This window comes from Cygnus olor, chromosome 7, assembly GCF_009769625.2.
Source record: "Cygnus olor isolate bCygOlo1 chromosome 7, bCygOlo1.pri.v2, whole genome shotgun sequence".
Classification (NCBI taxonomy): domain Eukaryota; kingdom Metazoa; phylum Chordata; class Aves; order Anseriformes; family Anatidae; genus Cygnus; species Cygnus olor.
Window position 1 is genome coordinate 15,060,760 of NC_049175.1, and position 16,473 is coordinate 15,077,232.

At 39.7% G+C, this 16,473-nt stretch overlaps 1 protein-coding gene across 8 annotated transcripts in view; it reads left to right on the forward strand.

Annotated features, from left to right (window-relative positions):
• The window catches only part of PCDH15 (protocadherin related 15), a 738,374-nt gene that overhangs the window by 380,382 nt on the left and 341,519 nt on the right, over positions 1-16,473 (forward strand). For all 8 annotated transcript variants that reach the window (XM_040563492.1, XM_040563503.1, XM_040563491.1 and 5 more), the window contains one exon: positions 1,209-1,327. In XM_040563492.1, the coding sequence (XP_040419426.1) occupies positions 1,237-1,327 (91 nt within the window). In that variant the 5' untranslated portion in view covers positions 1,209-1,236. The remainder of the gene's footprint in view (positions 1-1,208; positions 1,328-16,473) is intronic.

Below are 16,473 nucleotides of genomic sequence, written 5' to 3' on the forward strand. Positions count from 1 at the left end.
CTTGTCTTTTACAATACCTAATGAAACTTTTCTGTTAGTGGAAACCCTACATCCTTTTGGTGTGGATTAGCAGAGTGTGATCCCAAAGGATGTCTGTATGCCCTAAGTTGGTGGTTTAGTTTTGTGGTGCAAATTAGACCCTGTCCGTACGCTTGTGTTTTTCTATAAGCTGGGCCCGTGGAAGGAAATGACAGCAGAACCCCAGCACTGTGCCACCAGGTGGATCGGGCTGTGTTAGTGCTGGAGCTGTGAAGTGAGGGGGAAGCAGTCTGTTTGACTTGGAATGAGATACAGGGCTTTTGTAACCACAATGGGAGGTTATAAGCGGAAACTGGCAATGAAATCCAAGTCAAGTGCTTTGCTTGGGAAAAACTGACAGCACTTAAACCCTTTTTATACAATAGCTTGTTTTTATAATGCTGTAACTCTCTCCCCGTTTCATGCTTCTGTTGCTAGGAAGTTCATTGTATTTGTCACAATGTTTTTTAATGTGAAGGAATATTTTTAAATAATTCAGTTCTGGGCTACAGAAATATGTTAATTCTCTTTATTGGAGCAATAAAACAGTTTTATATAACTTTCTAATGTTACTCATTCTAAATATGCTCTGGAATTCATCCAAACCTGTCTTTGTTCATCCAGACCTGTCTTGGCCAATTTATTCTTCTGATTTTGTTTTGATTTGTTCTGGTTTTTGTTTGTGTTTTTTTTTTTTTTTTTTTTTCCTCCCATGCTGGACACTTACAGTCTACAGTATTATTAGAGGAGGCCATTTACTGGGTTCGCTCATGTTTTTGCTGGGAGATGTTCTGCTGGCCACTGGGTTTGGATGCTGGGTCTCTGCTGACTCTTGCAATTAAACATCAGTTTTAATAAGCAGAACTTCTCCCCTAGGGTCACTTCTCCAAAGTACTGTGAAGCATAAGGCTGAAGCAGGAAGAGTAAAAAAATTAATTTTATGGAAATTACAACTTAATAAAGCAAATGCAAGATTCTTGCTTGGTAGGCTGTGCACACGTGATTATCAAATTAATGTGCATTTGTATGTTTTAATGTTAATGGGATTAAGCTTACTTGTTTAACAGGTATTGTCCATAACAGTTCAACGTTGTATATGCCCTATATGCATCCATAGCTATGGAATAGTTTACAGTTACCTTTGTGAAGGCTGGTTGACTAATGCATGTATCAAATCTTTGTTTTTTCAGATCTGCCTTGAGTGAAGTGTGACAAAAAATGCTACAGCGGTTTTGTCTCTGGAAGTGGTTAGCTGTAGGGATTGCACTTGCTACTGTCTTAGTGGGTTCCTTGGCCCAGAACGATGAAGGTAAGGCTTTTGCTGTGGGAGGGATGGGATGATTCTGTGATTTGCTTTGTCCCCCAGGAGTTATCAAATGAACAAGTGGTAGGGAAGATAGGGTACAATAAAGAGTTAGCATTGGATGCTAGCATTGTAATTTCTTTCTTATTTATTGAAAGAGTTACCTTACTTTGCTTTACTTGTAAATGGACAGTTACAGCACTGGGAACAGTGGTTTCAGAGAATTCTTAATTTTTAATTCTTAAAAAGAGGACTTCAAAAATACTAAAGTGATGTAAGAAAGAGCATGAGCTATTTGTGCCACATCTCTGTTAAATTTAATTAAAAATACCAGAAATCTGTTCCTCCAGTTATCTGTAGTAATACAGAATTACAGATGGAGTTACCTTGGTCCATCTTCTGTTTCAAAAACTGCAGATTTGTACCTTTTTGTTACAGTTGCTTTAGAGTAAGGGAAAGATACTTGTCCACACTTATACATGAAGCTATTGTTCATTAATGGTAATGCGCCTGTAACGCATAGTGGCTTCCTGACTTAGAAAGGCTGTGAAGCCTGTACCTCAGCAGTTATTGATCTGTTGATAACGCTGTCTGATGGGATCACGTGGTAGGAGAGAAGCCCTGCGGCTTCTTTGCTCTGTTTTAAGAGTCATCTAGAGTAATGAAATTTGCATCAGTGACAGATAGCAATGGCAGCAGAAACTCAGCTGATTAGATTTTTGTTTTTCAAATTTCCGTGTGCTGTTTTGACTTTTTATCTGCTGCTTCTGTTTAATGTTTGCAGTAATTCCATGAAAACTTGCCGATAAAACTTTTCTTCCTGTCACCAGGAAGTGGGGAAGACCTGAAAATACAGAATATTGTAAACGGGTCTAAATATTGTGGACAACTTAGAGCTAATAATCCGTCTACTCCAGCTGTCCACCTCTTTGAAGGCAGTATGCAGACACTACCAGGGTTTTACGGGCTTCCCTTTAGTGCATTAACTTAGATTCTTGAAATGTGGTGTTTTGTGTTTAATCCAGTGTTTCAGATGGATTTGTAGTGATCCCTGCTAGGGTGGCCACGTAATGATTTTCTTCCTGCTTTTTTTGTATGTTTTAGCTTGTGCCATTGAATTTAGCACATAACCCAAACTGGTTTTTATCATTGAAGTTCTCCTGTTATACAGCCTGAACAGAGGGTGCCTTGATTTTCAGTGAATATCAGTTTGAATATAGCCAAGAGTACTGTTACTTCACTGGAGGAAAGGTTCAGAAATATATATACCATACCAAATACCATTGCTTGAGGAATACATAGCTGAACCACTTGTGATGCAAACTCAGGAATTAATTTATTTTTCTTCCTGTATTCAGGGAAGTGAATTTAGCTAAAAGTGTTCCTGTTGTCTTTGTTCTCTGTATAAATGCCATAATGATATAATAGAGGAAAAAATACATGGAAATTAATTTAAGCCAGGGTAGGATATTGGTTACTCAACAAATATCATATAGCTAGTTAGACAATGCATTTTAAAAAATCTTTTGAAATGTATTTCTCGAAGCTAAAAAGAAAGCTATGTTCCATACTTAACTCATTGCAGGAAAGTACTTTGGCATGACTTGTACCATACCAGTAGAGTTACTTGAATTTGCAATGTCAAAATTTGTAATCTAACATATAGCAGATATGACAGATGCACTCTTTTAGCAATTGCAATTTAAAAATAGCATAATTATTTTAACAGCACAACTATCATGAATACAAACAGGAAAATCAATTATGGCATAAATTATAACTTATTTCTTTGCATCTAGCATGCAAATGAGCTGTTTTCATGGTTGTAGCAGTACATATTTGGTTAGTTGCATGCCAATATTACTGCATTTTGCTCCATTAGCCATCAGTTTCTGCATTTTGTATGTTTTTGCTTGACATCCTGAGCCATCAAATCTTTTCCCAGCCATAGCAATTGACAACGTTACAAATAAGCCTTAAAAACTTTATACCAGACTATCTTGGAAATATTTAGACTTCTTTCTTGCTACACTTACAAGAGAGCTTTCCCAGAATCTCGTTTGTTCACTTGGCTTGGTGCCGTTGTCTCGTTCCTGCCCTGACTTTATTCATGGCTAGCTGGCAGTGCCTGCATAATCTTTCAGTTCAGGTAATGTGTTTCCATCTCTGGTGTTTCTACTCTTCAGCCAAAGGATCGTTAGACAGCAATAATTCCCTGCTTCGGTTTTTTCTTGCTAACCTAAACAAACGTGTTTCTGAAAGCTGCCCTTGCACCTGGGTTCTCCTTCCTCTCCTGATCCTGGAAGTCCTGCTGTGTCCTCCTTTTGGCTGAAATGCCTCTCCCAAGTGTGCTTGCTGGCATTTGAGTTCGGTGGCCAAGTGGCCTCCTGCCAGCCCCTTGCTCTGCCAGTTGTGCTTTGCTGTCTCTGTTCGAGTCGCTTCCCCTACTGAAGCGTATTTGGTCTATTGTGGTAGCAGGCAGGTAATGGTGAAATTATATTTTTGTTGATGAAATGCAAATACTTTACATCTGCTGTAGTCCCCTTGTATTAAAAACAAGCACCAAAAATATATTAAAGGAAAAATTTCCTTGTTAGAGTTACCACATTTGTCTCAGTATACTATTGGAAAACGCAGTGTTTTCTCCCATGGATTTCATTGTCTGCGTTGTTGTATTGCTCAGCTGTATGGTATGCCAGAATAGATGTAAGACTGGATGAATGGGTACTGTGGTGGATATTTTTTCCTTGTAAAGAAAGAAATGTGGGTTTCTGTTTCTGCTGCCTCTAGTTTGCTCTTTACCAAGCAGGAGAAATGCTGCATATTTGTGTGTTGCGATGCATTATATGTGTGTGTATGTTATGTGTGTATATATATATATACACACACATATTTACAAAAGATGCATTTTATTTATCTTACATATATATAATATAAAATGTATCATTTTATTTAAGTAATACATATGGGTAAGTAAAAGTAGAAATGTCAGTTACAGCCTTGCAATATGTAAAATTAGGCCAGCTACAGTGGCTTTTATTATTTTTTTTAGTGATGTTCTGATAAATTCCAAGTCAAACTCTCAGGCTAAAAGAAGCAGTGAGGAGGAAGGTGGAAGCCCAGGATGCAATCTCTTTTTTTCTTTTAGGCATAGTGTATTTGACTAGACAAAAAAAAAATTAGCAGCAATCTTTTGGTCAGTGGAGAAGGTTGCTGAATTTAAACACTGTGTGTGCTCTGATGCCACAAACCAATCCAGCAGAAGAATTGACAATTAGCAGACTTGCTAATCTTTAGTGGTTTAGTCTTAGTGTATATCTGTCATAAAGGACGTAGTTGTGAACTGGGGGGGCTTCCAGTAATTGTTATCCCATCCTATCTCTTATTTACTTATTTGGCTTATTTACTTCCCAAAATATCAACGCTTGAATTCCCCTTGCATTTGGTATGGAACCAATACTTACATTTTAATATTTGTTAAAATAGGAAGGAACTGTTTTGATTTTTTTAAAACATTTTTTTCAAAAGCACGGGTGGATTTGAACTTTGCACCAAAGCAGTATGATGTCATGTTCTAATAAGCTTCTAGTTACAACTTTTTTGCTTTATTTTGACTGCTATAACCTCCTGAACAGGACATGCCATTGACAGCTGCTCTGTGGCAAATGTGACCGTCACTGACAGCTCAATGGTTTTTGTTCACTTCTAATCTGCCAGCAAGATCTTTTCTTAGAGTATGAGGCTCTCTAGCAGGAATGCCTCTGCAGAGCAAAGATGACATGCTTGGGAAACTTGGAGACATGTATTGTTAGCATTTTTGTTGCAGTCCAAATTAACATGTAGATGGAGGGGAAAAAATTACCATTTAGGTTTGGTATAAGGTAGTATGTATTGCTTTTCTTCCTTAAGCCAACGAAGACCCTTGAAGGGCTGTATCAACGTTTCCTCCTCTATACTTCTATACGTAGAAGTATAGGCTTGTCTGGAGCAAAGTACACAGTAGGGAGAAATCAAGGAAATAACTGACTTGCTTGAGGACTGTTCACTAGATATCAAAAACATCACCCTGGTGTTTGATAAGAGCACAGGTGAGCGCTGCAGTCGGGTTGTGTTGAACATAGAGCACCTTCAGAAACACGGTGGCTGCTGAATACTTTACCTTGAATGCAAAAGGATACAAAACTGACCACGTGGGCAGCCGCCCACAGTAGCAGAATGCCAGGTGAGCCTGCCTGCCTGCCTGGCTGTGCTGAAGGTGTTGGAGAATCATCTCCTGCTGCACCTGAAAAGTGAAGTTGGTGAAATGAATGACTTCATTGCTGCTCTTACTAAACTCTTAATGCTGTCAGAAATATAGTCGTTTGTGAAAATTTACTCTGCAAATATGTAAATAATTCTGAGTTTCAGGATGCAGAGTAGGGATGCAGATTTTCTCTCTAAGTAATATTTAAAAACATTTAAAAATGTGAACGGATTCATGCAGTTACTCACGTAATTGCATATATTATCTTGGTTGAGCAAACTAAACAGAGTGCTTCTAGTCCTACCACGTCAGACTGTACTTAGCTAGCCAGGGTCCTGGGGTGCTCCTGCTCTTCCATCTCCTTGCTTTGTGCTCCTGAATTCTTTTGCACATCAAACCAGAAACCCACTTGAGCAGTTGGAGTTGCTGGGTGTATTTTCCACTGGTTCAGTAAGCTGGGCTGTCCCACCTGCAGCTGCACAACTGCTGGGTCTGCAGCAGCGGAGGGTGGTGGCAGTCCATTAGTACTTGGTGCTGGCAGCTGAAATTAAATAATAAGGCTAATAAGATTTTGTTAACTATGTGTTTCACTTTATAAGGGAAAACTTTTTTTTTTTTTTTTTCCTATCAGGATATAAGGAACGGCCTTACCTATTTAAATCGTCTTTATCATTACCCTGGATTGGAGATTACATTTTAAATATGGATTTTCCTTTGAAAAGCACAACTGTGCGATTCGCTTTGTCACCAGGACTGGGCAGGCACAAGTTCTTTCAGCTGTTTTTGTGCTGCACAGGACCCATCTATTAGTTACTGTCTTTAATTCAGTTTAACACGGCCTTTGCTACAAAAATTTGAGTAACTAGAGGGCCTCAAAAATCACTTTAAGAGGCTACTTTAAAAATAAAATGGTTTCAGAACCTGATGTATGACTGTCAGGCAGGAAATTAACTGCAGAAAATGCATATTTGAATACACAGAGCCCATTTATCATTTCCAGAGCCTTATGCTGCGCACATGCAGTGGAGGAGGAAGAATGCAAACAGGTGCTTGCCTAAGGGCCGCCTGGGAAACCCTTTGCTCCTCAGAACAGAAGTCATTTGTTTGCTTGCTTTATGAAAAGTCAATGCTTTTGGTTGAGAGCTCTGGTGCCAGGCTCTGCAGTGGTCCTAAAGGGAAAGGAGCTGCCGTTGGTGTCTTTGAAGAGGAGCTCAGCCATTAGTTCCTCTGAGGAGTTCTTCAAAACACGTCTGATGGGGCATCCTGGCATGCCACCAGCAGTGCTTTGAGTCGGCAGAAGACCTATTTCTCTTTGGGAAGAGGCAAGTTAAATTTCTGAAATAAATGTATGAGGAGCAAGCTTCATCTTCTTTTAAGGCCCGTGTGCTGAATGAGGCAGGAAGCCATCTTTTGGGAAAAGAGATCCCAGATCCCAGCTTGGGACATGCCAGGCTCTTTTTGCTCAAGCCTTACTCTTTGTCCCACGAGATATTGTGTGTCAGTCTCCTGTTGTATTGCCTGGAACGTATAATTGCAGGCGTGGTCTACGAGGCTGCAACAACTTGACCGACCTGAACGTGAACACTAACCGGTGCAGTCCTCCAAGGGATGGTGTAAGGCTCACATCTGGGGAGGGCAGGCCTGGGGAAGGGCAAGCAAGCCCTTGTGGAAGGGCACTGGCACAGCTGGCATCCCCTCTGTGACAGTGACTTGGTCTTCAGGATTTTCCTAGAGTAGATAACTCCAATGACACTGGGCCGAGCTCTTAAAATCAGGGACAGTTGTGTCTGTCTGCATTTGTGTGTCGGTTTGTGGCCATAGAGCATGCATATTGAGCAGAGCGAACTCCCGTACTGGTCCTTCTTGTGCTTTAGTGGTTATTTTGAGGGAGTCATGATGAGCGGGATACATCTGTGTGAATTTATTTGATAAATTAGTGTTTTGATATGTAAACAGAATCAGAGTAAGGAAAGTCAGGTTTTCAAGAACGTTATGATATGTGATCTCCATCTCGTGTCCAGATTTCACAGAACAAATTTACCGATTCCACTGAAACTAATCCCTTATATCTAAGTGAGGCAGTGCACTGAGACTGTGAATAAGACACTGCTTTCTTGGATGTGGTAGCTTTCACCCTAATTTGGGGGATGAGGCAGGATTTGTGTGTATTGCTGAGTACAGAAGATTATAAAGTAAATGCTCAGTGAATTTATTCTGTAGTAAAGCTCTTCGGTCATGAATATTCAGACCTTAATTGTAAATGTACATGCATTAAAATGTAAAGTTTGCATAAACTTGGAAATTTGGGCTTCTCTCTTCTAATTACCACGAAGACACCTAAGGCAGTCACCTTTGCTGCACAGGATTTGCCATAACTCTACTGACATCTTTTTCTCTGGGCTTGAATTATCTGCAAAGGTTCCCCCTCTGCACCCATGAACACTCTTAATGTCACTTCCAACAGAAGCCTTTTGCTGTAGGTGAGACCCTGCCAATTTAATTACTGAAAATATTATTCCAAGAAACTGTACTTTTTGCAGAGTTCCATGTGTTCTTACATTGTTCTTTGCAACTTAAGCTCCGTCTGCACTCACGGAGTAAATCCTCTCGCTTACCTGCCGAATCGATGCACCTCCTCCAACTGGATCAGCAAGACCTGCGTGTTTCATCTTACTCCAGTTTTCTCTTAAACATAACCACATTTGCAGTTCAGTTGACCAGTAGGTCTTGTAATTAGACAGCTCATGCTGATTGAACGTGCTTGCTTATATAGGAGACCCTTAATAAGAACAAGTGTAAATATTTTAATTTGTCTGTTTAGTGAAATTAGTTTGTAGGAAATGAGACTTTGAAGTTGTTTTTAGAACAATAACTAAAAGCAATAACTGGTCTGACTTTCCAAAAAAACCCACAAAAAAACAGTTGAGTTATACTACAAATAACAGGAAATAAAATGTGGTTCCATCCCTTATTGGCCTGTTACTGTTTCTTGTGGGTAGGCACCATTTACATTGCCTAATTGATTTTTATTGGAAATAATGATGATGACTTTTTGTTTGTATTTTTTATTGTATATGTAGCAACGGTTTTGGAACTGAGAATCCCAGGGTGTGTCATGTTGGCGTGGGAGGTTGGTAGTGTCCTTCATAGCAAGATCATTTTCAGACTAACCCATTCTGAAAATACTAAGGCGAAGAGTAGGTCTGGGGAGGAATCCGAGCTGTTAGGTAGGAAACTCCAAAGCTGCAATTCTCTACTGTAGACTTCATTTCAGGCACGTGACATGTGAGGAATGGGGTGAGGTATGAGAATCTAGACGCTCTGAATTTAATATGTTCTTCGTCTGTTTAAAGGTAAAGAGGCCGGAGGAAGGGGGGGGAAGAAACACCCCTTTGTTCCTTCCTCTTTCTCCAGACTTTGTCTTCTTCCTTCTTCGACATTCTGGTGCATGTTCTCTTGTGAGCACAGTCCTCCCTAAATACCCACTTTTGTGCATTAGTATCTCTTAGATCTGTGGGGTTCCCTGTCCTGCCCCTCAGCTTTATTGCTAGCTTGGCAAGCTGCAGATTCCCTCTGCTCCTAAGTGTCACTTGTCCCTCCCCGTCATATTACTTTCCAACCTCTCGTCCTATTTTTCCCCATCTCATTCAGTAGAGCAATAAGAATTATTTTCTGAACATTTATATGAGACTGTCACATGCTGACAAACTGTGATTGAAACTGCCTCCCTGTTACTATGCTTCAATTTAATCCCTTTTTGACAAGATGTATCTGTTTTAAACAAGGCACAGGGACTTCCGCCTGATCAAAACTTGATTTTATTATACTCAGATTTTCATAAAACAAGAGCTGAGTCACAATGATACCAGTGTCCTTTAGAATACACAAGTTATGTGCATTACAAAGTACAGATCTGGCTTTGTATTACTTCAAAAACCTAGTTTGGGTAAAATATCCACTGCCCTACCCCTGTTGGGTTATCTCATACTTCTGGCAGAATGGAAAAATGTTTATAAGCAACCTGGCTATAAATAAGGGCATTTAAATGCTTACCATTACATGTCTTGATAGTTAAGTATTAAAACTGCTTAAAAATTAAATAAACCACCCCAACTGGTATTTTTAGAAATCCAGTGGTTGTTCTAGAACAATACATGAAGATAGTCAGAGACTTGTGTTTTGCTTGGTTTGCTTCCTTGGGATGTGCACTTTGCACTTAAAAAGTGTAATTGTCGGTGATTAATCTGTTTGTTACCCAAATTGCATTGGGAGTGGAGATCATGTGCATGTGTTCAGCTTTCTTCTTCAACGAGGCTGACTTTAAAGGCAGCATTTGTTGTGAGAGCTTCAGAACAGGAAATGGATCTGGCAGCTTTTTTGGAAGTTTTCCCTGTCTTCACTGGGGATGTGACCAGATGTGGCCTTCTGTTGCCTTGATAGTTACCCCACCTACAGCCTGGTGCTGAATGAGAGAAATGCTCTAGGACCACAGCTGGGTTCAGTTTGACTTAGGTTTGTGTCTTTATCTCTGTTAAATACTGAAATTCCTTCAGCTGGTTGATGGCTGCTTGAGCATCTCACCTGCTTTGTGCCAAACTGCTGATTTTAAAGTCCTCTGTGTAAAGAGCCACAACAAGGATGGATTTTTCAAGTGGGTGGAGTGGGACACCCCCCCACTCCCCAATTATTTCTAAAATAGGCTCGAACTTGCCGCTAATTTGCAGAAGATCTATTGCCTTCAGATCTCTGCAGTTCTGCTGTTTGTTTCTTGGCTAAAGCACTGCACTAGCCTCAAAGAAAAATGAATGCCAATCTTTGGTACAGGTTAGCAGGGAGGCACTTCTGCTTCAGTTCAGTTAGCTCCTGTATCAGGAATGGCACTTCTAGCTGCATCGGTAACAGGGATAATTCCCTGCTTTATTACGTGGCAGGGAGGGACATCTGACTGAGCAGTGGGGCACTGCAAGGACGCTTCCAATTACAGTAGCAATAAATAGGAAGTTTTAATTACCATAGGAAAAGATCAGTTGTACCGTTACTAAGTTTTTCTGAAAAAATTAGGTGTGAAGTCTTTATCTAGAGGAGATCTTGACTTTGTTGTTGATTACTCGGTAAGGATGGACTTGTATTGAGGAAGGCTTATAATAGTTTGTGTTTTCCAGCACTTCTGAAGAAGGCCTGAACTTCTGCAGAGCCTGAGACAGGAGATCGGCTGTGGTGTCTGCAGGGCAGTGTGTTTGGGCAGTAATTGTAAAGAATGAGCTCTCACAGCTCATCCTAATGCATGCGTTTTACAGTAATCATTTTCAGATTAGGGGATTGTTAGTGTTCATCTGTTGTCTGTCATTAAACATAGACAGTGTTTTTCCTGACTAAAGCTCATGTAAGCTCAGTCAATTGCTGGGGATTTATAAGGAATTCCTGGGCAGGAAATATCTGGGATTTTGAACTTTTAAAACAAAAACAAACATATGAAACACAAAGGAACATCCCTTTTTTCCATTAATACTGCTGTTGCTTTTGAAGAGACTGCTGTTTGTAATTGTGTGTCCTGCAGTGACAGGCAGATACATACTTTCCCAATGGGTAAGACTTCACGTATTTAATGTGAACTTACTAATAGATCAAAGAGAAAGGACTCAGAAAGCCTTCTGTCTTGAAGAATTTTGTCTGTATGTATTCATACCTGTGCACGGATAGGTGTGAATATCCTCTCCTAGCTGTTCCAGGGAATCTCTATTGAAAGACAGGAAATGTTTTGTATGTGGCAAAAGGAAAATTTGGGGGAAAGCTGAAGGAAAGCAGTAATGGATTTTAAAAAGTCTCACTGAGTTTTTTTATTAAAATATTCTTTACTGTAGTAAATTAGTGTTCTAAGGCATGGGAGGCCTTAAATTGGTGCAGAGATTAATAGCTTTTATCTGTTGTCTACAATGAGCAGAAATCAAATATTGAAATACTGTCAGATGGTCATGGTGCCCCTTTTTAAGCCTGACTGCAGAGCGAAGAGCTGAGGAGGTGAAAAAGGGAGCAAGGGAGAGAAGTGAGTGTGTTCTCAGACAGGGTTTATAAATGGAGTTTCTCTGCAATCGCAGGCTAAACAGAAGTGGTGCCATATCGCCCTGACAGGCTTATATTCATGGAAAGATGTGTGTTGTGCTATTGCTGTGAGGCTGCCTACACTGCCATTTCGGTTTTCTGTTGTGCCTTTGGTAGGGATAAGAGTTACTGCCTCTCATTTTGGAAACATCCAAATGTTGTGATTTCTATCCAGTGTATTGCAAACTGCTTTTAAAGCTTCAAGCAGGTTCTGCGTATACTGTATTTGTGTTGCTGGAGATGCAAGGTGTGGTGGTGTTCTTTTGTCACCAGTTGGACAATTTGGACTGGTCACGTTTCCTGAGAAATAGCTGGGATTTTATTTTTTTTTGCTTTTATCCATATTGCGTTTTGAAAGAATGTCAGGGGAGACAGTAAATCAGTGAGCTATTTTTCTGCCGCACAGTATGTCTGATAATGACACCCAATGACAGTGCAGTTGATGCATTTAATTTTTATGAGTTAATAGTGATATTATTCTCTCACGCTGTCTTTCATAGGAACCATATTTTACTCATATTTGCGAATAATTCTTCACTCATCAGTCTTTTTTCATAAAATCACTGGGATTCTGCAGTGTGAATAAGTAAAATGTTTAATGTGTTTCTGGGATTATAGCTAGTGTTTAGGTAAAGTTAAGTGATGCCTTTCACATGTTTCTGTCAGTTCTCTGTATTTGGTTATCCAGCAATAACAGGGACAAGCTGGTGTGAGGCAGGGGGCTCCAGGTAAGTCTCAGACGGGAGCAAGCCTCTGCGACAAGGTCAGTGCCACTTCTCAGGAGGCAGAGACGGACAAAGCTCGCTGTGGCTGATGTTTGTCATGGCATGGTTTTGCTGTTTAGAATAAGGTTTGTACCACTATTGTTAGCTGCAGTTCCATAGTGTCTGGTGTTGTATCTCATGGCTTCTAGACATACAAAGATGAAAATGGAGAAAATCATGGCATGAGCTTGAAGATGCTCCAAGTTCTTTTTCAAAATCGTACTCAGATGCTAAATGGCTTTTTGAGCCAGAATGTTTAAGCTGTTTTGTTCAGTGTGCAAAGTTACAGATGCACAACTTGGAAACTTCAGCTCCCTTTCTCCAGTGCCTTTTTTCATTCCAAGTTTTCCTTTACATTTTTATATTGCAAAATTCATTGGAAAAGAAAAATGTGGGCACTGTTCTTTGCTAGCTTTACAACAATTTAGAGTTCTTGTATTTTATGCTATATGAAAAAATGAAGAAATATTTATCAGTGCATACCATGTATTTTCTGATAGGAAGCCCATCATTTATGATGATTCCATTCTGAGAAGCATTTTAAGGGTTATCTGAGCCTTCTTTTTTTTCCCATTTGGCAACAGTGCAGGAGTGAGGAAAGAAAAAAACAACTTTTTTTTTTTAATATTGCCAAGTTGTATTATGGCCTGATACAAGTACTAGCTCATTTGGTAAGGATGGTTTTCTACATTAGAGGGGAAGGTTTGAAGGTTTTCGTGCGTGTAGGTACATCTTGTGAGCCATCTGTTCCATGACCCTTCGTTTTTTTTCTGTGGTTTTGAGAGAAGAAAAATGCATTTGTATATCACTTGTACCTGAGCATGCCATCTAACTGATATTTCATAACAGATGCAACTGTAGCAAATTTTACAGCCTTAAATGTCTTTCAGTAGCAGACATTAATCAGACAAGGATGGGTTATTTTATGGCCTTGAATTGTCTTTATTGTTTATAGCTTCTTCACTAAAATGCCATGCTCTGTTTCTTACCAGAAGTTCACAAAGTATGTTTGTCCTTAGGAAATCAGTTTTATGTTCAATTAAATTGGGCATCTTCAAATCCCATTAAGCATAGTGGTACGGTACAAGAAGACGGTTTCATTTTGCAGAGGTAGGGTTAGTGGCAGTAGTTATTTGTACATTTTCTATAACAAAGTGGCTACTTTTTGCCTGTCTGGATTACTGTGTAGTATCTTCAGCAAGAATAGTACTGCTTCTACACATGCAGTGTAGTTTGGGAGCACTGGAGAGGTTTCGTTCTGAAGTACTTTCTGGATGAACAGGTCCTCTTTCTGGGCTGCGTTAGTTACAGTTTTACAGTATGAAGGTAAAGACAAGCCTAAAGTAATCTGTTTTGTAGTGCTGTTAGATTATGAGCTGTTGTGTTAACTCCAAAATTTTGAATGTCTTCGAGTGGGGAAAAAAAAAAGATTTAAAAGTGAAAAGTTACCAGTGATTTAGAAAAAAATGGGAAATACTGTCACTGAGATCACAACAAGATCGAGGATCCTACAAGCCCCGAGAAATAGCAGTCCGCTTCTCTTCTGATCAGCCGTAACTGCTCTTTCAGATCTGTCTGGCAGCATCTCAAAGGCACAACTATATGTCCGTTCCTCGAGTCTCAAGTGCACAACCTGCAGGAAAGCAATATTATTTTTCATTTAATGAGCTTGAGCACGTGAGCAATTAAGACAACATAATTGAATGAAGCTAATCAGGAAGACACAGAAGCTTGCCTCCGGGTTGCTGCTCAAGTCAATTGCTCCTCATATCTCCAGTTTTATCTGTTCAGTTAATAACACCAATGGGTATAGTGGCATGGGCTGGTGATTTCACAGCTCCGGGGGATTAGCGGTTTTGTTCTGTTTTCAAGACTTGGTCTTTTTCTGCTGCTAAAGAGGTAGTGATTAACAGGTGATGAGAGTCTCTGCTGGCTAATGACAGCCTGGGTGCTCAAAGAAACGGTGATGGAGGCTACTGTACTTTATTTGTCTTCGAATTGCTCAGTATGCAAACCGCCAACGAAGCCGGAGGCTTACAGGCATGGTCCCCACACAGTTCTGTAGAATCACTGAACCACTTGTCTGGCAATTAAAATAGTTAGGAGTACACTGCCAAGGCAAGATAAACAGAGTGAATGGCTTCAGATGATCAACTATTTTCTTAGTTATACAGTAACAGACTTGCAATGAAGCAGATTCTTAATCCCCCTTCCCCCCATATTAAATCATTTGCTAGTTAACATAAAAAATCATACTTTGTAATAAAGCACGTAGCTGTGTTTCATCTGTTTTTCTAACAGTCCTTGTGGGTACGACGTTTCTATAATTAAGTACGAGAGGTATGAGAAAATGTCCTATCTGCTTGTTCTTCCAGTACAATCAATGGCTTGGGATTTATTTTCAACTGTGCATCTAGCTAATACAAAATTAATCAAGCTCTCCGTTACAGTCAGCATGGGTATGGAGTAGAAGTTGAGTACTTCTGTGTCACTGTGCTAATACTCTCTCAGTGTCTGCTTGCTAGATAAAATCCAAAAAAAAAAAAAAAAGGGGGGGGGGTGTCTCAAATGGACTGGGGAGGGAAATAGTCTTTGGCACTACTGGATGCTAAGAATGCATTTGAAGCCTACAGAAATATCTGTGCAGTCGCTGTATCATCTTCAGGGTTCTCTTAAGTGCTGTCTCTTAGGTGGAAACCTTACGGGAAGAATTTGAAAGCTCCCTGTATCCTTACATTTCTAGCTGTAGAAATGAAGCTGAGACCAGCTTGAAGGCATCATTTCTGTCCTCCTGCTTATGGGCCTCTATGTAGTCTGTTTTCAAATTATTATTATATTTCTGCGATTTAAGAAAAAAAACATGCCCTCTTTTCTGCCCTTCCTTGCTGATGTAAAACTTGCCTGAATACACACCTAGGTTGGACTGACTTAACAAGTCCGCCTACTAATACTTGTCCTTTTTGGTAAAATGCCATTTAAAAATCTGTGTGTATGTATTCATTTGGAGAGGAAAGAGGAATTGCTGATGGGATGATGCTGATACCCCTTTAGCACCTCTAGTTTTTCACAGGGTCTGAAACACTGAGAAGAATGTACGAGAATATCAATTTTTGTTTCTGCTATCAAATATCTTGGAGTTTTTATTTCAAATTTTGATAGTCTTTGCAGTAAGAAGTTGAACTTCTGCATTTTATGTTGTTACCTGTTCTCATTATTAGCACCGGTAGTAGTTGATTTGTTAACTGTCATGTTACTTCTTTGGTATTTGACATCTCAGGAAGCACAAATGTACCAACATTGTGTTTGTTTTAGCAAAAGGTAATGTTTTCCAATCTCCTCACCTCTCCCAGAGGGTAGTGGAAGATAGAGATTTTGACGGCAATTGGTGTGTCCTATAAGATGTTTCTTTTTAAAAATATTTTCTAGATAGGTAAAAATGCAGAAGTAAATATTTTGAGGGCTTGGAGTCACATTGCAAGTGATATGAAATGTCTTTTCCAATATAGCAGAAATATCCTGACTCTGTTTTCTTGCATGTTAGCTGTTGTTTGATGATAAAGGTTTCAGACAGCCCGTATACCATGCTTTGACTTTATTCTCACTGGCATTATTAGAAAACAAAAATTCATACTTTCTGAAGTGCATGAGTTTCGGGAAGAAGCCTTTCAAAGCTCGGAGATGCCATACGTTGGTGTTGTGGGCGCTGTCTCTTGGGGGTGCTTGGATGCTCAGGGAATCCTCTGCAGGTGGGTGTTGGTGAGCACCGTCTGCTGAGGGGTGGGCTCATGCAGGCCTTTAGTCTCATCCCATTACTCTTTTGTTGCTGCTCTTCTACAGCAGAGAGGCCTAAAGCCTTAAATTCATTAAAGTAAAATTTACGTTAGTTCAAAGACAAAACAAAGTTTGTCTTTTTATGCCAAAGTATGAGGAAAATCTTGCAAAAGGAAGAGATGTTACAGAAAAATTCTTTCAGCTCATAACATAGCTCATTAAGTAGATGCTTCATGTAAGAGGCTTCAGTTATACCTTCATGGGTTTTGTATATT